The sequence below is a fragment of the Muntiacus reevesi genome, chromosome 9 (genome assembly GCF_963930625.1).
Source record: "Muntiacus reevesi chromosome 9, mMunRee1.1, whole genome shotgun sequence".
Taxonomy (NCBI): domain Eukaryota; kingdom Metazoa; phylum Chordata; class Mammalia; order Artiodactyla; family Cervidae; genus Muntiacus; species Muntiacus reevesi.
In genome coordinates this window covers 48,776,958-48,799,715 of record NC_089257.1, presented here as the reverse complement: position 1 = coordinate 48,799,715, position 22,758 = coordinate 48,776,958, and the positions used below count along the sequence as shown (strand labels likewise).

The window sequence follows — 22,758 nt, the reverse complement described above, 5'->3', positions numbered from 1 at the left end:
AAATAGGGAGATAAATCCCAAAGGAGCGTTATAAAAGATAAGGCTACCTCTAGGGAGTAGAAATGCAGAGTGCAGAGGGCTAGGGTAGGGTCAGCTGTGCAGTACCATTTGATTTTTAACATGTACTATAGGGGGGACTTCCCTGGTTGACCAGTGGTTAGGACCTTGTGCTTCCACTGCAGGGGGCATAGGATGGATCCCTGGTCAGAGTTCCGTGCGACCAAAAGAATTAATGTACTATATTAGTAAAAATAAAAATGAATACAGTGTTTCAATTATTTGAAAATGCTAGTAGTCAGAGAGAAGGAACTATTTCCCTCAGGTATTGTTAAGATGTAAGATACTGGGAAACCAGGAATACTGATTTAGCACCCTTCTGAAAGAAACTAAAAATTCTCCTTGCTTTGGTACTAAACCTTGTGTTGCTGTGTTACTGTTTCAGACTCCAGTAACTTGTCAACTATTGCTGATACCAGCATCTCTAGGAACAGATATAATTCTGGCCTCATATACTGTTACGTGGTGGGAGCCAGCAGATGACACCACGGTATACTTATGTGGCTTTACACACGGCAGGCAACAGACAGTCTCACTAAAGGGGGCTTAAGTAGGAGGCAGCACCCTGGTGATGCACGTGGTGAAGGAGAGGGCTCATGTAAGACATTCCCAGGACATGCTCAGAAGAACTTCTGGGGGCGTGTATGTCCTGCTGTAAGCACTGGAGACAGTCCATGGAAACCATCATACTGACTCTGTGCATGACTCCATTTGCTCTCCTGTACCGCCATGGCCTAAGAAAGGGCTGAGTAGATCAGAAAGGATGAAGTGGAGAAATAAGACTGGGGCAGCCTGAGGGCTGTGTGAGCACTGGAGGGGAAAGGGGGTGAGGGGACTGCAGACAGAGCTAGCAAAACCTTGGTCCCAAATACGTCTGTCCCAGATCCATAAATTGGCACGTCTGCTTCCTAACCTTCTGACTTCCACATTTAAATTTAGAGAAGACTCTTCTCACTCTTCTGGCCATCCCCCACCAGGGCATTTTTTAGGTTTTACAAAGTGAGAGGGCCCATGCCTGCTAGGAAGGTGAACCTGGACTTTTCAATCCTTAAATGGATTTGAGTAAGGAAACCTAGTCAAATGTAAGCAGGGAAAAGAGTGCATACTTACTGAGGCCAGTCTTGTCTGTAAACAGAACAACCCTGATGTGACCTGAAGGTCTAGGAAGATCCTAGGTCAGAAGTCTGCCCTCTACTACCTCTCCTACCTCCCATGGGTTGCAAAGAGTCAGACACGAATGAGCAACTGAACTGACTGACCTACAATGGTGCCCAGATCCCACCTGCACTTCTTAGGGCATCTCAGCATCGCCCTCTAATGGTCAGAAGGGAAGTAGGGATTCAAGTACTGTAGGCACCTGGTTCTTGAAGACTGACCAGAGGAGCCTCTTCTATTCCTTTTTCCTTTTCCAGGTGCCCACAAACATTTATTGGTTTTTACTCTATCCCAGTCTCCAGGTACAAAGATAATAAAAACCCTTGCCCTCAAAGACTCTGCCAAGTTTGGGTGGAGGTTGGGAGTTCAGAGGCAGATATGAAAACAATTTTTTGTAACGGATTAGGTTAGGAAATAGATCTGCACAAATACAGATGGAAATGCATGTAAGTTAGGGAAGGTTTTCTAGTTGAGAAGACCTCTGACCTAAGGGGAAAGTAGGAGTTATCTAGGTATGAGCAGGGTAGAACAAGAACCAACTCCTCCACTTCCATTGTAGCACCTGGGACTATATACTGTATAGTGACATATACCCCCCACCCCCACCCCCACCAATCCTTGGCTCTAGCTGTGCCAGTTAAACTGTCCCCCTTCTCCTTACCCAGGTCTGAGTCTTCATTCAGACTCTAACCAGGCAACCAATCATCTTACAGTCACACTCTACTCTGGGCAGCCACATCTTACATTCTAGAACAGGCATGTCTAATATAAACATTAAATTTCGTAGTAGCTACATTGAAGAAGTAAAAAGAAAAAGTGAAATTGTTTTAATGTTTTATTTAATGCATCCAAAATATTTCAACCTTAATATAAAAACATTGAGTTTATGGTTAACATGAGATATTTTCATATGTTTTTTATGTTAAGTCTTTGAAATTCAGTACATTTTTACACTTATAGCATATCCCAATTCCAGTCAGTCACACTTCAAGTGCTCAGTCGCTACCTGGGGCTAGTGGCTACAATGTCAGAGAGTGTACTTGATGAGGTACTACTATATATTCCTCTAGATTTCTGTGCCCAGTCAGGGCCCTGAGAACAAATTTGAAGAAGAAAGGGAAGGCCTCTGAGGTTTCAACCAAAGAGTAAAAGCACTCCTTCAGATGCCAGACCTAGACAGCGAACCCTAAACTGATCCCAAACTTGCTGATGAGACAGATTTTAGCAATCACGAATCCACAAGTGCATCACAGTCAGACACATTTGACACTGGCCAGCAGGATACCCGCTAAGAAAATCTGACAATTAGTGAAAGTGACAGGGCAGCCTGGAGGGGCCTTGGTGAAAGATCATCCAGTCCTGCCATTCTGGTTCTGGTTGAGACTGGGCACCACTTGCCATTTGGGACTGAAAGGGTCTAGAAACACTTGGCATAATATCAGACACCTTCTTGTGTTGGTCTAGCAGCAACAAGAATCACATGTGAGAAAAATACCGAGAAAATTCAATCTATTAAAACATTTCCACAAACTAGGAAAAGACCACTTTTAAGTTTTGCTTAGAGAAAGAAACACGGGTATTCCGTGAAAGCAAAATTTGAAACCCACAGATAAGAGTTCAATCTCCTAATATTAAGCCCAGAAAAAGGAAGTGTTTGAACCAAGATGTTTCAAAAAATCCGCAGAGGCTATGATGAGCCCTGGCATTCTTTCCACTATGCCCTTTCCACTACTAACTGAAAAATATTTTAACTGGAGAGACTGAAGAGTTGACTCATTGGAAAAGACCCTAATACTGGGAAGGATTGGGGCCAGGAGGAGATGGGGACGACAGAGGATGAGATAGCTGGATGACATCACCGACTCGATGGACATGGGTTTGGGTAGACCCCGGGAGTTGGTGATGGACAGGGTGGCCTGGCGTGCTGCGATTCACCGGCTCGCAAAGAGTTGGACACGACTGAGCAACTGAACTGAACTGAACTGTACCATCTCCGGGGTTCTCCCAAATTATCCTTCAGGATGACCCGCTCTAGGAAAGATCGTCAGCGGTCCCCTAGTTTTGAATTAGGAGCCAGCCGCCCTGAACAGGATTGTAGCATCGTGATCCCCCATCTTCTGAAATCTTGGGCGGAGGCGGCTACTAGGGGGGTTCTTTCGCCAACTCCACACCTTCCGGAGCCTGGCCTGGCCCGGCCCAGCCCCTCTGCTGTGGCCCAGTTGCTGGCGGCAGCCGGCCTTAAGCAGTCAGCCCCTAGCGGAAGGGCAGCAAGGAGCCCCAGACGGAGGCCACACCCACGAAGGCAACTCACAGATTGTTAGCAGCCTCCCCGGGAACGGTTTCCGGGAGGCGAGTGGGCCGCAGGTCAGTACCAAAGTGCCGGAGAGGACCCCCTCGACCCTCTAACTGCGGGTGGGCTTCCGGGGAAGGGATGGCTCGGTCAGTATCATACCTGTTCCCAAGCTTAGCACCCACCCCGCCTGCGCCGTCCGGGACGAGCGGCCTCTCAGCAATTCCTGAGGTTGGGGCCCACTCCGTCCTAAGGCTGGCAACCAACGACTCCGGCCTCGCAGGGGTCGCTCCGGTGAACCGCGGGCTTGTTGGGGATCTGACATCCGGGCGTTCTGCGGGGGGTGGGCGGGAGAGGGGGTTCTCCCTGGATGGGAGGACCTCCCAGCTCACTGGCGGCCCGCGGCCCGGCTGCTTCTGTGTCGGGGAAGATATCCTAGCGCCTCGAAGGCGCTAGCGTAGGTTGTGCCCGGGAGAGGCCGCCTAAGCTTCTAGGGCACGGCGCAGCCTCCCGGCCTCCGCACCGGGAACCGTTTCCGGGGCGAGTGCTTTTTGTAGCTGACCCGGCGCGGCCCGTGACGCGAGGGCCCAGACGGAAGTGCGGGCGGAGGAGCCCGAGCCCGAGCCGGAGCCCGGCTGGGAGCTGGTCTCGGGGGCTCCGGCTGTGGCGACTGCTGGGCCTGGCCGCGATGGCGACCCTGTGGGCCGGCCTCCTTCGTCTCGCCTCCATGCTCAGCCTGTCCTGCCTGGCGCTCTCGGTGCTGCTGCTGGTGCAGCTGTCAGACGCCGCCAAGGTGAGTCCCGCCCAGCCTTCGCTTCAGACCGGCGCGCCTCCGCTGCCTCTGGCCTTGTCCACCTGAGCCCCACCCCAGTCCTCTGCCAGCCCTGCCAGCCCGATCCCTAGCGTCACAGCCCTGGCAGACCCCCGCCCGAAACCCTCCGGACAGCCGGATGGCACTCCCGCCCTCCAGCCCTGACAGTGGACAGCGCCCGCACCCACCCCCGGCGCTGACACCCCGCCCCGCCCCACCTGGTCCAGACGGGGCCCAGACAACATGTCCGGCTCCTTAAATTTCCCTTCCCAGCCCCGACAGGACCCACCTCCAACTTTACACCCTTTCCAACTCTGAGAGCTTTTAACTTGAGCTTTACACTTAAGCTCTGACAGTCTACCGTCACCCTTCGCCAGCCTCACGGACCACCCTCCGAAATCCCCAAGCCCGGATAGGAAGCCCCCAGCTCACAGGTGTCTTACCTGTTAGGAACTAACTCCTCTCAACTCAACCCTGAGCAGAGTCCCTTCCCACTGTGGGAACTTGCCTCTCCTGGCAGCCTTCCTTCTCAACAGAAAGGACCCACAGAGTCTCAGCACCTCACTCCCTCCAGGATCTCCTAGCCCATTTGTTGCTTTCTTTTCTTGATAATTTAGTGGGTAAAGGAGGATCCCAACCATAGGCGAGGTGAAGTTGTGGCCTTCTCCCCTGCTACATTTCTTGGCCCTTCTCATCCCCTTGATTTCTGACGCGCATAGCAGTAAGAGGCAGGCTTGCAGCAAGCAGCTGCCAGCGGTAGCTGGAAGCCAGATCTTAGTTTCCCAGACGGGGAGTCCTAAGCACTGGGCCACAGGAGCCAACAGTTAGGGCTAGGATCCCTAGTATTACCTGCCTACTCAAGAACGAATGCAGGCAAGGAGGCAGAAAGTAAAGAGTAAACTAAGAAGTTTATTGAAAAGACAAGTACATGTGGAAAGGCTCATGGGTAAGCTCAGAGAGAATCGGGCTTTTGGGAAGTTTAAATCCTTTGTAAAGGGGCAGTTTTCCGAGTCTTCCTCTTCCCTCAGGCCAGTTACCTTGCTTTGTCGTCCCACCCCAACCCCCACCCCCGGTTAATTTGTCTCAGGACCCTCCGCTGGGGTGTGCACGCATAGCCAAGATGGATCTAAAAGTGAAGGCTTCTTGGAGGAGCAAGACTGATTGTGGCCTGGAATTATCCTCTGACTTTTGATTCCAAGGAGACTTTGTGTGCATGTGTAGGATCTCCCTTATCAGACAGCATTTTTTCCTTACTTTGTCCTTGCCATGGTTATTCCCTTCAGTAAGAGACAGAGACTGGCTATTTACCCTGTTTTTGTTGGCTGTAAATTCCTCAACTGGAGCCCACCTGTATCTTATCTCAAAAAATGCAAAGAGGATTCAGTGATGCCATCCAACCATCTCATCCTCTGTCCTCCTCTTCACTTCCTGCTTTCAATCTTTCCCAGCACCAGGGTCTTTTCTAATGAGTCAGTTCTTTGCATCAGGTGGCCAAAGTATTAGAGCTTCAGCATCAGTCTTTCCAATGAATATTCAGGGTTTATTTCCTTTAGGATTGACTAGTTTGATCTCCTTACAGTCCAAGGGACTCTCAAGAGATCTCCACCACCACAGTTCATAAGCATCAATTCTTCGGCATTCAGCCTTCTTTATGGTCCAACTCCCACACCCATACATGACTACTGGAGAAACCATAGCTTTGACTAGACAGACCTTTGTCAGCAAAGTAACGTCTCTGCTTTTTAATACACTATCTAGGTTTGTCATAGCTTTTCTTCCAAGGAGCAAGCGTCTTTTAATTTCGTGGCTGCAGTCACCACCTGAGGAGGTGACTAATAGTAAATTTCCAACCTGGAACCCATCTATTTCCTACTTCATCTTTATGCCGCTCTCTAGTCCCCTTCATGCCCATACCCTCCAGACCTGCCCTGTGCTTCCTCCTTGATGAGCTAGCTCATTACTGGAGGAAACAGAAGGCATTCACATTAATATGATGGGAAAACAATATTTGCATTTTTTAAATTGGAGCTTTACTCTATAATACCTTTAAATACAAGAGCTAGGAAAGATGAGTGACAAGCATACAGATGGGGAGGTTTGGTCAGGGATTCTTTTTTTTATTGAAATATAGTTAATTTATAATGCTGTGTTAGTTTCAAGTATACAGCAAAATAACTCAGGTTCGTTTTCATTATAGGTTATTATAGCATATCCTTGTTGTTTATGTCAAGGTTTCTTTTTGAAATCTTCCCCAGTTCCCTTCAGAAACAGGGACAGCAGCAAGTCTGATTTTCAAAACACTGATGGCACCTCCTGCATATCTACTGTCATCACTTTAAGTGGTGTATTACTGTAACCATGTATTTGTCAGTCTTCTTTACTTGGGTGTGTCCTAATTGCGGGCAGGAACTATCTTAGACTTATCTGAATCCACCTCCTTTTGCACAAATTCTGGCACAGGACAAATGCTCACTAAGTAACTCCTGAGTGAGTAAACGACTTATCAACAACTCTGCCAGACATACCACTATATATAGGAGTTCTGGGCTCTGTCCTCTGGAGACTAATGAGCCACTGCCTTCCTTCTGAAGTTAGATTCCCCTTCGCTGAGAAAGCATCTCCTACTCCCTCTATTCATAAATTTAGTCACCTCTTCTTCACTTCTTCAAACTTGCTTTTTCAGTAGTTGTCCTCTCTGTCTCCCAGGGATTAGAAGCAAAGTTTCCTGGGAAGAGTATGCCAAACTGATCTCAGCTATATTGAAGCTACTTCCTTTATGTACTTCCTTTTTTTGTTTTTTTTTTTTGTAGCTGAGTGCCTCTAAAACTTCATCTCTTCTTTAGGACTCTGGCCCAACTCACTTTAGCCATATCAGTGCCTTTATACCAAAGGGTGGAAGGATGATGGGTAGAATTGTGACTTGTTTTGCAATTTTTAGTTTGATATTTCCTAATCCTTCGGTAATCAACATTCTTATTTGCAGGCACAGCGGTCAGTCTATTGTGTCTTTCTACTGGCAGATAGGTGGTGATAACGTTAGCACAATTTTGTCACGCGACTGAAAAATGTGATTAATAAACCACAGATACTAGGTGTTATTTCAAAATAATTTTATGTATTATATAATTATTCATGAGCATTACCAATGGTTTTTTAAAAACTTGTATCTCTTAAAGTTATTACAAAATTTAAATGAAGAGTTTTAGAATACTTGGCAGGGGATGCTTAACAAAATGTGTAAGTTGCAGTTTCTAAAAATATTGATGATAAACTGTCCACAAGCTATACTAAGTTTCTATTTTGGTTACAGAATTCTGAGGATGTCCGATGTAAATGTATCTGTCCTCCCTATAAAGATAATTCTGGGCATATTTATAATAAGAACATATCCCAAAAAGACTGGTAAGTAGTCCATGTTACTGAATTACCTGTCACGTTTCTTTCTTTGGTTATCACTGTTAGCCCTGGATATTCATCCAGTGTATTGTTTTCTTTGTAAATATTTATTTTTAAGCAAAAGTGTTGAATTCCATTTCCATTTGAAAAAGTGAGAGTAAGACCCTGAGTGCATCAAGTAAATCTAAAGGAATGTAGCCAAAAGCCCCAGGCAGGCAGGGTTTTACATTGGGGTGGGGCTGAGTTTGTGGCATCTGAACACCCCATAGCTACCCTTCTGTGTGCCCTTAAATTTAGGCCCTTCTTGCTTCTCAGCTGAAGGTAAGCAAGCCTCATTTATCTGAGTTATAATTTTTAAAACTTGTGGTTTTTGATGCTATATTGTCAGATATAGGAGACTGTGTTTAAAAGTGTCAGAAGGCTCAGGAAGGAGTGAGAATGAGCCATAGGTATCAGAGTTTACCAATTGGTGGGCCAGTAGGTTATAGATATGCCAAGTCATTGATCCTTTCACCCCTTGGTATATAATCTGGCAATGACTGGGATCCTGACTGGTTTGTCACCAGCAGTCTTTTCTGTTTACCTCAGTGAATCTTACAAATGATAGCTTTTTCTACACATGCCATAAAATGATTGGGAAGCAGTCATTTAAGGATAGGTGGGCTCCTTACCCTGGACTGGGACATTTTATGGTTTGCAATGGAAGATTGACAGGATAGGCATAGAAGAAAAATAGCTCCAGATGTTACCATACTGTAACATGTACTTGATTTCACAGTGAAATAGACCTAAAACTTTGAAAGCAGAATTAAACTTATTCGGTTACACTATTCCAAGCTGACTTTGAATAAGAAAATGCAGACTTTGAGCGTGTTTAGCTTTTTTGATACCATTGTCTATTCTTCCCATGAAGTTCAGTCCCTAAGTTCCCATTTAAGTTTAATCTGACATTTGGTAAGTGTGTTCTTGAGAACTTCTGTGTTCCACTTTAAATTGTCTTGTATTACACAGTGATATGACTATTCTTTTAGGTTTTATATCCACAAGTTATTTTATATGAAAAGAAAATTCAAATAAGTTATTCCTGTAAATTTCCCAAATGTATCGAGCACTTATAATCAGTTTACTTTATTATCAGTAATAGAGTATGACGCTTGTTATTTGAGTGGCAAATGAACTCACTGCTCAAGTGTTTAGCTCTAGTCTTTTCACGGACTTTTTTTACTCCAGGTTCACAGAAAGCCATATGTCATTTATCCCTGGTTACTGGTGAAAATAGGGAGCTTTGAAAATAAACAGCTGAAAACAAGGCTTACTTTGGAATTTTTCTTCCTTCTCACTCTTGCTTCCTATCTGCAGCTTAGCCTTTTACTCTGGATAGGTTCACAGATGTCATTGAAAGTTTTTAACTGGCTTTAGAAGGGTAGGCAAGTTGTGACTAATCAAGATGTTATAGTCTTCCAAGGCTTCCAGTATTTTATCTGGCTCTATATGTAAGTGTATGTATGTGTGTATATATATAGATATATGGATATCTTATCTGACACTATATATATACACATATATATCAGTGAAAGTGTTAATAGCTCAGTCATGCCTGACTCTGTGACCCCATGGACTATAGCCTGCCAGGCTCCTCTGATCATGGAATTCTCCAGGCAAGAATACTGGAGGGGGTAACCATTCCCTTCTCCAGGGGATCTTCCCGATCCAGGGATCAAACCCAGGTCTCCTGCATTGCAAGCAGTTAGATTTACCACTGAGCCACCAGGGAATACCAGTATTTATCTCCTGGTAAATGTAATGTATTTACTTCCTGGTAAACATACCTATATATATATTAAATATATGTATTTACCTCCTGGCCTCCATTTTGTCCTGTTGTCAGCTTTAATTCTTCATTGACCTATACTGTGTAGCTTAAGAAAAGTCTGAGTTCTCTGGTTTGTATTGGGGTGTGATTCGAAGCTGATAATGTCCTCCTTTTGGCACTAGGGGGAGGTGTTGCCTAGTTCCTAAAGTGGCTGAGTTCTGTATTTGGGTTCTGTATTTACAGTGACTGGCCAGACAGACCCAAACTTCCTGTTTCCTCTCTCATCCTGCACAGCACTCAGAATCTTTGTTATTAACTGTATTTGTACTTCCAAAGATTGTGACTAAGGTTTCTGAAGCTGATCTAGGAAACTAAGTAGGAGATAAATCTCATTTTCCTGAGGTTCAAAGAAATATGGGTGAGGTGAGAGGAGGGAACTGTTAAGTGTGATTAGCTATTCATATACCACACTGTGACAGTTTAGATGTTGTTGGTTAATTCATGAAAGAATTAATCTCGTATTTGAATAATAGTCCAGGTCACCTTAAATCATTTAAAGCAAGACAGAAATACAACTGTCCGAGGAGGCCTTTTATTCCAGTCCTTTTTAGCTGTTCATTTAGTCTGACCTCATGCAGCAGGTGAGCTCTCTGAGAGTTCTGGGCTACATGCCCTCCATGGTTCTGAGCTAGATACCCCTGCAGTGGGATTTAGCTTCCTCTGTCTATTTTATGCCTATATCCAGCTGGATACATTCCCGGTCTTCAATACATTTGGAACAGATACCACACACTTGTATGGTGTAAGTTTGGGACCTTACTCTTGTTTGAAATTCTGCCAGTTGAGACTTACTTTTTCGTTATTACCTTTGTTAAAATTAAATTACCTGTTAAGGAAAACTGACAAAACTTTTATCACTTATGCCGTTTTGGGTTTTCTTTGTTCTACCACAGTTCACAGGGAACAGAACTCAAAAAAGTATGTTCTGATAGGGCAAAAGGAAAGAATCAGCCTGACGCATTGGGTGCTGCCAAGAAGGTGGGTAGAGTGAGACAGACAGGATGCCTGAATGAGACAGGATGCTGTGGTAGAGTTCTTCAGGCAGCCAGAAGTGCCTAAGGGACAGGTGACGAGAAGGGCCGGCAGGAGGACAGGAGAGCTTTGCCTACCTTTGCTGAAGGGGATCAGAGTAGTGGGCTCTTAATAACTGTGGAGAGTAAGAATTTAATTATTTCCTAGAATTGACAGACTTCTAGAAAATAAGATTTTTTTAGTAGAATTGCTTTTTCATAAGCCATAAATAAATGGCAAATGGGGAGAAAATAAACAACATCCAGCAACAAACATTCAGCCTTTTATTATGACTTATGTACTGTTGCCAGGTAATGTTTTCATTTTTAAATATTTTTGTTGTCCTAAACCTACTTCTCCATGCTTTTTAAATAGACTCCTTAAGAAAAGTAATTATTTCTTACTCTGGTGTTCGGTTTTCAGAGTTTCATAATTTACCATCTGTTAAATGTGGTTAGCCATTCATATACCACATGTGGCAGTTCAGATAATGTTAGTTAATTCGTAAAAGAGGTTATTGTGTTTGAATAATGCCCCAGATCACCTTCAATCAGTTTAGCAGTTTTACTTGCTAAATGAACAGTCTAAATATGACTTGATCTGCTAAGTAGCTTTCAGTCTCATTTGGGATTTTTAGGGGCATTTTTTAAACTATGAATAGCACTTTTGAAAAATAGCTGCTGCATATGTATCTTTATGGTTGGATCATTGAAAAAGCAAAAGTGTTCCAAAAAAACATCTACTTCTGCTTTATTGACTATGCCAAAGCCTTTGACTGTGTGGATCACAACAAACTGTGGAAAATTCTGCAAGCGATGGGAATACCAGACCACCTGACCTGCCTCCTGAGAAATCTGTGTGCAGATCAGGAAGCAACAGTTAGAACTGGACATGGAACAACAATTCCAAATCGGTAAAGGAGTACATCAAGGCTGTATATTGTCACCCTGCTTGTTTAACTTCTATGCAGAGTACATCGTGCAAAATGCCAGGCTGGATGAAGCACAAGCTGGAATCAAGATTGCCAGGGGAAATATCAATAACCTCAGATATGCAGATGATACCACTCTTATGGTAGAAAGCAAAGAAGACCCTCTGTGCTTTGCTAAAGAACCTCTTAATGAAAGTGAAAGAGGAGAGTGAAAAAGTTGGCTTAAAACTCAACATTCAGAAAACTAAGTTCATGGCATCTGGTCCCATCACTTCTTGGCAAATAGATGGGGGCACAATGGAAACAGTGACAGACTTTATTTTTGGGGGGCTCCAAAATCACTGTAAATGGTGACTGCAGCCATGAAATTAAAAGATGCTTACTCCTTGGAAGAAAAACTATGACCAACTTAGACAGCTTATTAAAGAGCAGAGACATTACTTTGCCAACAAAGGTCCATCTAGTCAAAGCTTTGGTTTTTCCAGTAGTCATGTATGGATCTGAGAGTTGGACTATAAAGAAAGCTGAGCACCAAAGAATTGATGGTTTTGAACTGTGGTGTTGGAGAAGACTCTTGAGAGTCCCTTGGACTGCAAGGAGATCCAACCAGTTCATTCTAAAGGAAATCAGTCCTGAATATTTATTGGAAGGACTGATGTTGAAGCTGAAACTCCAATACTTTGGCCACCTGTTGTGAAGAACTGACCTTTGAAAAGACCCTGAGGCTGGGAAAGATTGAAGGCGAGAGGAGAAGGGGACAACAAAGGATGAGATGGTTGGACAGCACCACCGACTCAATGGACATGAGTTTGAGTAAACTCCGGGAGTTGGTGATGGACAGGGAAGCCTGGTGTGCTGCGGTCCCTGGGGTTGCAGAGAGTCAGACACGACTGAGCAACTGAACTAAACGGTTTATTAGACTGTTGTGTCTAATAAAGCCCGCCAGACTTCTCTGTCCGTGGCATTCTCCAGGCAAGAATACTGGAGTGGGTTGCCATTTCCTTCTCCATCTTAGACTGTTAGATCTTACCAAATTGCTAATATTGAGAGGAAATTATTTCACTTCCCTTACTGATTATTTGTTCCTTATGTTTGTTCATTGGGTAAGCTCAGTGATTATTCTGGATTTCAGGAAAGGTTTGATCAGTGTGAGTAGAAAATCCAGCTAGGTTTAGACAGTATTTTATCTTTGTTTTTTTCAGTGATTGCCTTCATGTTGTGGATCCCATGCCTGTGCGGGGGCCTGACGTAGAAGCGTACTGTCTTCGCTGTGAATGCAAGTATGAAGAAAGAAGTTCTGTTACGATCAAGGTAAGAAAAGAAAAATCCATCTTTTCTGCTTCTGAAACAGTTTTTGATGGTATCTAAACTGAAGCTGAAACTCCAATACTTTGGCCACCTCATGCGAAGAGTTGACTCATTGGAAAAGACACTGATGCTGGGAGGGATTGGAGGCAGGAGGAGAAGGGGACGACAGAGGATGAGATGGTTGGATGGCATCACTGACTCAATGGACATAAATTTGAGTAAACTCTGGGAGTTGGTGATGGACAAGGAGGCCTGGCGTGCTGTGATTCATGGGGTCGCAAAGAGTCGGACCCAACTGAGCGACTGGACTGAACTGAACTGAAACAGGAAAGAAAATGCTGGACATTGGAATTCTATTTAGTTACCTGAACTATTGCTCTTCCATCCTCTTCTCCAATACCCTCTTACCTACTTCTTCCTTATCCCCAGCCCCCACTCTGAAAGGATTAACAAGCCTACTCTCCACCTGCCTCATTGAGATTCTTTGTAGATGAATTTGGACACCTTAGATGGGTGTGACATGTGAAATGGCACAAAGCAGCCCTGTGTGTAATAAGCATTTTCCAGAAAGACATTCCAGCTTCTCCTTGGTCCACGAATGCCAAAGATTAGTGAGAAAGCAGCATAATTAGACCTTCTTCCTGCCATCTCAACTCTTAGAAAAAGTTACATATTTAGTGACTACACTATCCTGGATTTTAAGGTTTTCTTTCTTTATCTTTTATAGGAAATGGAATGTAGATCACTTTCATCACAATTTGGACCTCTAATGAGTTCAATTACTTTATTATGGTAGCTAGTAGTTCTTTTTCCCAATTTTTATGTGGGGTTTCCCATTTCTGTTCCCCAAAAAAAGGCTTCAAGGGAGTCTGGAGTGGCCAGCTGTACCAGTTAAAAAATTCCTGTTGTGGTTGACCATGCCAGAGAGCTTCTACTCCAGCAGGATGCCGTCCTGTAGAGAAATCATCATAAACTTTTTTATTTTTTAACAAAATTTTAATGTATAATTTGCATCCCCAAATGTCATTCATACTAAGTGTACAGTTTTATAAGTTTTAGCAAATTTAAAACCATTTTTTAAAATCCAGTTTTAGAACATTCCCATTACCCACAAAAGATCCCTGATGCCCATTTATCATTGATCCCATGCCTACCTCCAGCCCTGAAATTGAAGTGAAAGTGTTGGTCCCTCAGTTGTGTCTGACTCTGCGTCTCTGTGGACTGTAGCCCGCCAGGCTTCTCTGTCCACATGATTCTCTAGGCAGGAATACTGGAGCAGGTTCCCTTCTCCAGGGAATCTTCCCGACCTAAGGATTCAGCCTGGGTTTCTTGCATTGCTGGTTGATTCTTTACAGTCTGAGCCACCAGAGAAGCCCACTGCCAGCCCTGGATAATCACTGTTCTGCTTTGTATGTCTAGATCTGGACATTTCATATAAATAGAGTCAGAAAATGTGTGCTTTTCTACGACTGGTTTCTTTCACACAGCATAATGTTTTTGAGGTTTATTCATGCTATAGCATGTATCAGTACTTAATTACTTCTTATTACTGAATAGCATTCTGCTACATAAATATACCACATTTTCTTTTTCCATCCATCAGTTGATGGACATTTGGATTATTTCCAGATTTTTATTCTTAGGAATCATGCTGTTATGAATATCAGTGTATGTGCTTTGGATATATGTTTTCCTTTTGCTCAGGTAGATTCCTAAAAGAGGTAAATTTATATTTAACTTTTTAAGAGTCTGCCAGAAAAAAAAAAAAAAAAAGAGTCTGCCAGATTGTATTCTAAAACAGCTATATCGTTTTACATTCTTAACCAGCAATGTATGAGGGTTCAGTTTCTGTACACCCTCACTAACATTTGGTATTGTCTGTCTTTAACTGGAGCCGTTCTAGTGGGAGTTGTCACACTCTACTGCTTAACACCACACAAATTAAGATCTCAAGAAAATCTTGTGCCTAAAATGTATTTTTGTATGTCTGAATTGATCTAAAACAGTATGCTGTTGAAATTCATCTAAATTACATTTTCTGTTAGGGTTCCTAATGGAAAGTAGTCTTGACTGCAGTGCTGTTGAATCTAGGACATTGTATTCAGGTGAAAGACGAAAACTGCTTTGCTAGCAGTGGTAACAATGATTAGTAGTAGATGAAGATGGAATTTCGAAGACTTGTGAAAAGGCCCCAAAGACAAAAAAATGCTTTCTTTCCTATTTTTCTATAAATAATACTTTGGTGAAGAGCTGAGTTTGTTTCTTATGTTGGAATCTGGTTTGTATAGAAATCCTGTGTGCTTAACAGATGGGTCAGTCTTGACTATGGCGTTAGTATTATTATACAAAATTCTGATTTCTTGGCTTGAATAGAGATGTAACTTATTTTCAATTTCCTTTAGGTTACCATTATAATTTATCTCTCCATTTTGGGCCTTCTACTTCTGTACATGGTATATCTTACTCTGGTTGAGCCCATACTGAAGAGACGCCTGTTTGGACACTCACAGTTGATACAGAGCGATGATGATGTTGGGGTAAGTTCTTAACATGCCTCACCTGTTCAGAGTCAGTCTCTGCCGTCGTCTGACGTAAGGCGCAGGTGAAGAGTAGTTCCATGTAAATGCCCATGTGCTGGAGCACATCCTCGACCAGAGAAACTAAAGACAAGTCTAGTGTTAGTGTGTCTCTTTATGAGGAAATTGCCCTGTAAAGCCGTAAATATGGTGGCTTAGACAGATGAGCCTTGGTGAGTGCGCTGTAGAAGGTTTTTGCTTTCTGTATCAGGGGCACAGTTTTCATCACCTTTTCCGGTTTACGTTGTGGAAAGCATCTGAGATAGTTTTCTCCCCAGGCTCCAACCTAAACTACCACCTTTCCTGTCAACATCACCAAATATTTTGAAAGGCAAAGAGGCTTTAGTGGAGGAAAGCATGAAAACCATGATATTCTTTACTTAATGAAGAACAGCTTGATAACTTGCTGATGTTTTGTATTTCTTATTTTCCTCCTTCTTTAAATAATCTGTGGTCTTGAATTCTAGAGAAAAATAAAATCATCACTCCTGATTCTCTTCCTATCTTTAAAACACATTCAGATTTGTATATATAATTAATATTGTATCACTGAAAACTACTAAGAAATTGACATAGTCCATAATTTGTTATTTAGTATGTCTTTATCATTATTTGGGTTTGTTTCCAAATTTTCCACTATTTCATCATTATATATATATATAATTTTTTTTAGAAATTATGTTGTATTTTGGATTACCTTATTGAACTGTTTCTTAAAGTGGATAAAATTTAGTAGTTTCAGGAATCAATTTCAAAAGCCAAAGCCGGAGTGAACCCTTGCCAACCACAGTCAAAAGTCCTTTTACACTGGAATAGCTTGTGGGCCCGTTGGTAAAAGATGAGAAAGGAGATCCCAACTGAATGGCTGAAGTTATAACGACAAACAGAGCCTGCTTGTTTCATGAATATCAATTATGAATACTCAACTTACTTGAGCAAGATTTCATTTTTGTTCTGTGAAGAACTTTCATAGAAACACCTCTGTTTGCCTCTTTTCCCCTTGCATCCTTTATTAATCAACCAATTCATAATGAGTAACTTTTCCATATCAGGAAGCATTAGCGTCTCAAATACTGTTCTCATATAATTTTCATTCACATATGACATTTCCCATTGACATTTTGGGTCAGATGATTGTTGTATTCACTGTATGATATCTAATGGCATCCCTGACCTCTACACTAGAAATGTATCACCCCTTATCCCAATCCTGACAATCAAAAATGTTCACAGACGGTGCCAGATGTTCTTGGGGGTCAAAATCACCCTCAGATGAGAACTACTAACATATAAAAATGTTATGTGTCCAAGACCATACAAACCATTTCATTATAGGCACATAGATAAAAGCTCTGGCTTATATACATTGCTTATAGCATTAAATACCAGGTTGCTGACTTTAGAAATAGACAATATTAGTGCTTCCCTGGTGGCTCAGATGGTAGAGAGTCTGTCTGCAATGCAGGAGACCTAGGTTTGATCCCTGGGTCAGGAAGATCCCCTGGAGAAGGGAATAGCAACCCATTCCAGTGTTCTTGCCTGGAGAATTCCATGGACAGAGGAGCCTGGCAGGGTATATAGTTCATGGATTCACAAAGAGTTAGACATGACTGAGTGACTAACACTGTCACTTTCAATATTAATTTAACACACAGAACATAAAATAAATGGACACACAAATGAGTAGATGAAAACATGTAGGAAAGGCATTTGATTGATGGGGCCTTGTGCTTAGTAACCATTTTGTTCACCAGGGACTGATCCTATGTACATGTCCACCATATAAGAACATTGTCTTTAGAGGCCTGGCTGACTTTTGGATATCTGTTAAACTGATTCTGGGTAGAGAGAGGTTTTCTAAACAGAGCAATCAATGTATGATAACAACTCTGTCCAATAAGAAGTTGAATTAAAATTCCTACAATTGTTGCTAATCCAAGATGAGAGTTCTCCACTCTTTATGTTCCTTTAAACATGCTTTTGTTAAATCCTCAGTTAATTTCTGTTTTATTTTTTTCCATGTTTGTTGGGTGTAGAGCACTTTGAATCAAGTGAGAGCACAAATAGTTAAGAAGTTCACTGCAAGTTGTCACAATATTTACTGTATCATATATCCATGACACGTCATTACTATTATCAAAGCATTATATTAAAACATGTTTTGTATTTATTGTAATTTTATCCGGTATAAAAAGAGCAAATATATATATAAAGAGTAAATCTCTATGTGAGTTCTCCCGGCATACATGAGCAGGAGCAGCTAGTTCAATCTTGTTCTGATAGACGGAAAATAGACCAAAAGGATTAACTGGTTTGTTTAGTCCTTTAATTTGTTTCTTAAGAAGATGTTTCTCCCCCTACCTTGAAGAGTAGATAAAAAGACTATGAAATTGAGAAGTACTCTGCTGGTAAGGCACATCCCTCTTCCCAGTCCTGTTTATGCCAAAACAAACCAACGGTAATAATGTTTTATATACAACTTCACTAAAGCGCTGTGTTCGTATAGTGCCATTTTAATCTCCCTGAACAAACTCATGTATGTTGACAAGATGTGACACCAGGTCAAGGTTAAGGGAGTTAAAACTTGTGTTTGTGCTTATTTATTAGATGACCTTGGATTGGTTTACTTTTTCATGGGAAATACAGTAATCCAACAACAAAATAATCTGTCTTCCTTTTTCCTGACCTCTTTTCTTACATTTTTGAAACATTTGAACTTTATGGAATTGTTTTTATTATTTTCATTTAGGTTAAAAAAAAGAATAGGGTTTGTACAAGATACTCCCTAAATTAAGTGAAAAGTTGAAGCAATTTTGGTAAAGAAGGCAGGGGTAGATTCTTTATAGAAAACTCTTTGCTGTCTTTGAAATGTTGACATTATATAAATATCTTGCTATAAAAAGAAGACCAGGTGTTAAAACACTGTTTATATATAGTTATATATATATATATATATATATATGTATATCTATATATAGTTATGCAGTTATCTACAGCTTTCCATAGACATGCCGTCTCCTGCCCTGGGTATATAACAGAGCTTTGGCAAACATGCACAAGCAAAACAATATTCTTTTCAAGAGGCCAAGTTTAACAGCACTGACTTGTGACTTATATCCTATGCTGGAACATTTAGAAGCTTTGCTTATTCAAGTTCAGGAAAAAGAGATCAAGGAAAAGACAAACAAAAGCAATAAATTAGTACTGAATGCCTTTTGTCATTTGGGCAGCTGTGTTTATATCTTATTCATAGATAGATTAGCATGGTGGTTTCCTGTGTAATGACGACAAACATCAGTGGTATTGGTTTATTTTGACCAGGATAGGTTGGTTTTCTACCCAGATACCTGGGTGACCCTACAATAGTCTCTCTTCTCAGGCATCAGCTAACATGGAAGCTACTATGTGCTCAGCAATGGAAGATTCAAGACTTTATCAAATAGAAATGCTGAAGTAATAATCCTTTACTGTCCTTAGCAGTCGAGGGTAATTGTAGCACTTGAGCTGTATCTCTGTCCATTACAGATTGGGGAGGGGGATGGAGAGAATGAAAAATTTTTAAGTGTATGTGTTGAGAGCATAAGAAGAAATTAAAACCACCCAAGATGGGACATCCTGGTGGTCCAGTGGCTAAGACTGTATTCCCAATGCAGGGTATCTGAGTTCAATCCCTGATCAGGGAATTAGATCCCACATGCTGTAACTAAAGATTCCACATGCTGCAACTAAAGATCTCACATGCTGTAAATAAGACCCGGCATAGCCAAATAAATAATAAAACAAAAGTAAGTAAATTAAAAAAAAAAAAAAAACAAGTTAGGATCCAGTCAACTCATCTCCCAGGATGAATGTGGTCCCAAGCTGGCAAGTAACAATTCTAATATATATGAGAGTCAGGATAGGATATTAAAAAGACAAGTCTTTCCTCAGTCACAGATTAGCTGGATGGTATTGAATAAAGCAAGGCAAAGCCCTACTCTCTATCTGTAACTTGTAGATATTAACATGCAAATAGATTTTCTTTCCACAGCTCATCAAGAAAGGCTTCTCTAACATAAATGACCACTGTCTTTATCTTGGTTCCTGTTTCTTAAGGGAAATGTCTTTGGAAATAGTGACTCATGGGAACATTGCACAAATACCTCCTCATTGCTTGTTTTATTTGAATCACCTATTTCTGTAGTTGAGTTCATCCTGCTTATGGTGTTGAGTGCCTAAGAATGCTTGGCTGAATTAGATGGTCTGTTTAAACAGTCCAGCTGCTCCAGTCTCTGTGGCTGGATAACTGCTATTGTGCGTGTGTGTTTTACATGGATCATGCTATCTGATGTTCTCCGTTCCTACACTTTCAGGATCACCAGCCTTTTGCAAATGCCCATGATGTGCTGGCCCGCTCCCGCAGTCGAGCCAACGTGCTGAATAAGGTTGAGTATGCCCAGCAGCGTTGGAAGCTTCAAGTTCAAGAACAGAGAAAATCTGTCTTTGACCGTCATGTTGTCCTCAGCTAATTGGGAATTGAATTCACGGTGACTAGAAAGAAATGAGGCAGACAATGGGAAAAAGATTGACTGAGTTTTCCTGGGTTTTGTTTTAATGCCCTGTTGATTTCGCCAACTCTTTCTGGAAAATTCAAAACTGGAAACAAAAACACGCTTGTTGTTTTGTTTTTTCATTAACTTATTAATCAAGGCATTTTTTTAAAAGCACACACCTCAAACAGTGTCGGCCAATAAATCTTTTCCTATTTGTGACTTTTACTAATAAACATATGTCTGCCTGTAAATTATCTTGAAGTCCTTTACCTGGAAAAAGCACTCTCTTTTTTTACCACACAGTTTTGACTTGGTTTTCAAGATAATTTTCAGGTAGGGTTTTTGTGTGGTATTTTTTGTTTTTGGCAGAGGAGGGGAGGGATGTGTGGGAAGTGCTTAACATAACTTTTCTCAAGTCACCTTACTAAACAAACTTTTGGAGATAGACTTTGCCTTTTATTTTCAAGATTCATTTATATTTTGCAGTATGCCAGACTCATCTGGGAGTTGGTGATGGACAGGGAGGCCTGGTGTGCTGCAGTCCATGGGCTCGCAAAGAGTCGGACACGACTGAGTGATTGAACTGAACTGAACTGAGCCTCATCAAAGCCCCAACTTACCTATTTGAATTTTTGCACTGACTGTATTATCTAGACATCTGGTTGGCCTGTGGCTGCACTTTATGGTAAATTAGATCTGAAAATGCACGGTGGCCCTTCACAAAAAGCAGATTTTCTTTAGGTACTGTGATGTCTGATGCAATGGATCCTAGAACAAACTGGCTGCTGGCTAGTTTAATGACTAAACATAGTCTTGGTGTGTGGTCTTTCTCATCTTCTAGTATCTTTAAGGATGAATCCTAAGGACTTGGACACTTGCAATAAAGAAAGTTTCTTTTAAACCCAAGCCTCCCTGGATTGATGACATGCACATGTTTGTCAGCACCTCCAGTCAGGTTGAGAGGCAGCTGTTTGGGTTCTGGTGTGTGCAGCTTTGAACTGGGACTGGAGTTCTGGTTGCCTCCCTCTGAAAGGTGTAGCAGTTATTGGATAACTGGCTTTCTTCTTCCTATGTCTTCTTTGAAATGTAACAATAAAAATAATTTTTGAAACATCTACCTACCAGTGTATCTATCCCAACTTTTCTCTCCTCCCTCTTTTGCTGTATGATGAACTTGAAGATACAAAGACAACTTATACCCTGATGAAAGACTTGTTTTATACAGTCTAATCAAAAAACAGTGGTACTAAATTATCTCTATGTGCGTGTGTATATGGAGAGAGAGAGAGAACATGGGTACTTAGATGGGTCTCTGAAAGTACACATATATTATTTGGATAAATTGAGGGATTTAAGATGCATGAAGGAGTGCTTGTTTTAAGAAATTCTTGGCAAAAATTAGTATTTAGTATTAGAAATAAATTACATTAATTTCATAAGGATGAGATTTTAGGAGCTATAAATGGGGTTTTTGGTTAGCTTTTTTAAACTCCCAAATCAAACCTAAAATTATTGATTTTATTAATATTAAAAGATGTAAGTTTAACTACAACCAAGTGAGATTTATTCCAGTTTTGCAAGACTTTGAACATTTGAAAATTAATTAAATCCACCACTTCAACAGACTAAAGAGGGAAAATGACATGATCTTATCAGTAGATTCAGAAACAGCATTTGACAAATGTCCCATTCATGACAAAAACTCTGAGTAAACTAGAAATCGAGGAGAACAAGATAAGGATGTTCTTTCTTACTACTCATTTTCAACATCATACTGTAAATCCTAGCTAATGCAATAAGACAAAAGATATTCAGACGGGGAAAGAAAAGATGAAAGACTACCACTGTTTGGAGATGACATGATTGTAAACATGTAGGAGATTCAAAAGAATTTTTTAAAAAGCAAACAAACATTCCTGATACTAATAACTGATTTGATTATAGCAAGGTTTCAGGATAGAAGGTTAACATACAAAAGTCAATTGCTGTCCTTCAGTTCAGCTGCTCAATCCTGTCCGACTCTTTGCGACCCCTTGGATTGCAGCACGCCAGGCCTCCCTGTCCATCACCAACTCCCAGAGCTTACTCAGACTCCTGTCCATTGAGTCGGTGGTGCCATCCAACCATCTCATCCTCTGTCATCCCCTTCTCCTCCCACCTTCAATCTTTCCCAGCATCAGTGTCTTTTCAAATGAGTCAGCTCTTCACATCAGGTGGCCAAAGTATTGGAGTTGCAGCTTCAGCATCAGTCCTTCCAATGAATATTCAGGACTGATTTCGCTTAGGATGGACTGGTTAGATCTTGCTGTCCAAGGAACTCTTAAGAGTCTTCTCCAACACCACAGTTCAAAAGCATCAATTCTTTGGTACTCAGATTTCTTTATAGTCCTAACTCTCACATCCATACATGACTACTGGAAAATCCATAGCTTTGACTAGATGGACCTTTGTTGGCAAAGTAATGTCTCTGCTTTTTTTTTTTTTAATTAATTTATTTTTTTTAAATTTTATTTTATTAGTTGGAGGCTAATTACTTCACAACATTTCAGTGGGTTTTGTCATACATTGACATGAATCAGCCATAGAGTTACACGTATTCCCCATCCCGATCCCCCCTCCCACCTCCCTCTCCACCCGACTCCTCTTGAGTCCTCCCAGTGCACCAGGCCGGAGCACTCATCTCATGCATCTCACCTGGGCTAGTGATCTGTTTCACCATAGATAATATACATGCTGTTCTTTTGAAACATCCCACCCTCACCTTCTCCCACAGAGTTCAAAAGTCTGTTCTGTACTTCTGTGTCTCTTTTTCTGTTTT

General features: G+C 41.6%; 1 protein-coding gene across 2 annotated transcripts; it reads left to right on the top strand.

The window, feature by feature from the left end:
* Positions 1-3,870: 3,870 nt before the first annotated feature.
* Positions 3,871-20,841, top strand: TMEM9B (TMEM9 domain family member B). 2 transcript variants are annotated; one of them, XM_065944274.1, is made up of 5 exons: positions 3,871-4,295; positions 7,624-7,715; positions 12,727-12,835; positions 15,235-15,369; positions 19,761-20,841. In XM_065944274.1, the coding sequence occupies exons 1-5, from the start codon at positions 4,191-4,193 to the stop codon at positions 19,914-19,916; spliced, it is 597 nt and encodes a 198-aa protein (XP_065800346.1). In that variant the 5' UTR covers positions 3,871-4,190; the 3' UTR covers positions 19,917-20,841. The 2 variants fall into 2 exon arrangements, with proteins under 2 accessions (XP_065800346.1, XP_065800347.1); XM_065944275.1 differs by lacking the exon at positions 7,624-7,715 and having other exon boundaries at positions 4,147-4,295.
* The last annotated feature ends 1,917 nt before the right edge of the window (positions 20,842-22,758 follow it).

Excerpts from the sequence above, each read along its gene's own strand:
- TMEM9B (XM_065944274.1), top strand. The coding sequence starts at position 4,191 with ATGGCGACCCTGTGGGCCGGCCTCCTTCGTCTCGCCTCCATGCTCAGC. Across the intron at positions 4,296-7,623 it reads AGCTGTCAGACGCCGCCAAG|AATTCTGAGGATGTCCGATG; the intron begins GTGAGTCCCGCC and ends TTTTGGTTACAG. Across the intron at positions 7,716-12,726 it reads AACATATCCCAAAAAGACTG|TGATTGCCTTCATGTTGTGG; the intron begins GTAAGTAGTCCA and ends TGTTTTTTTCAG.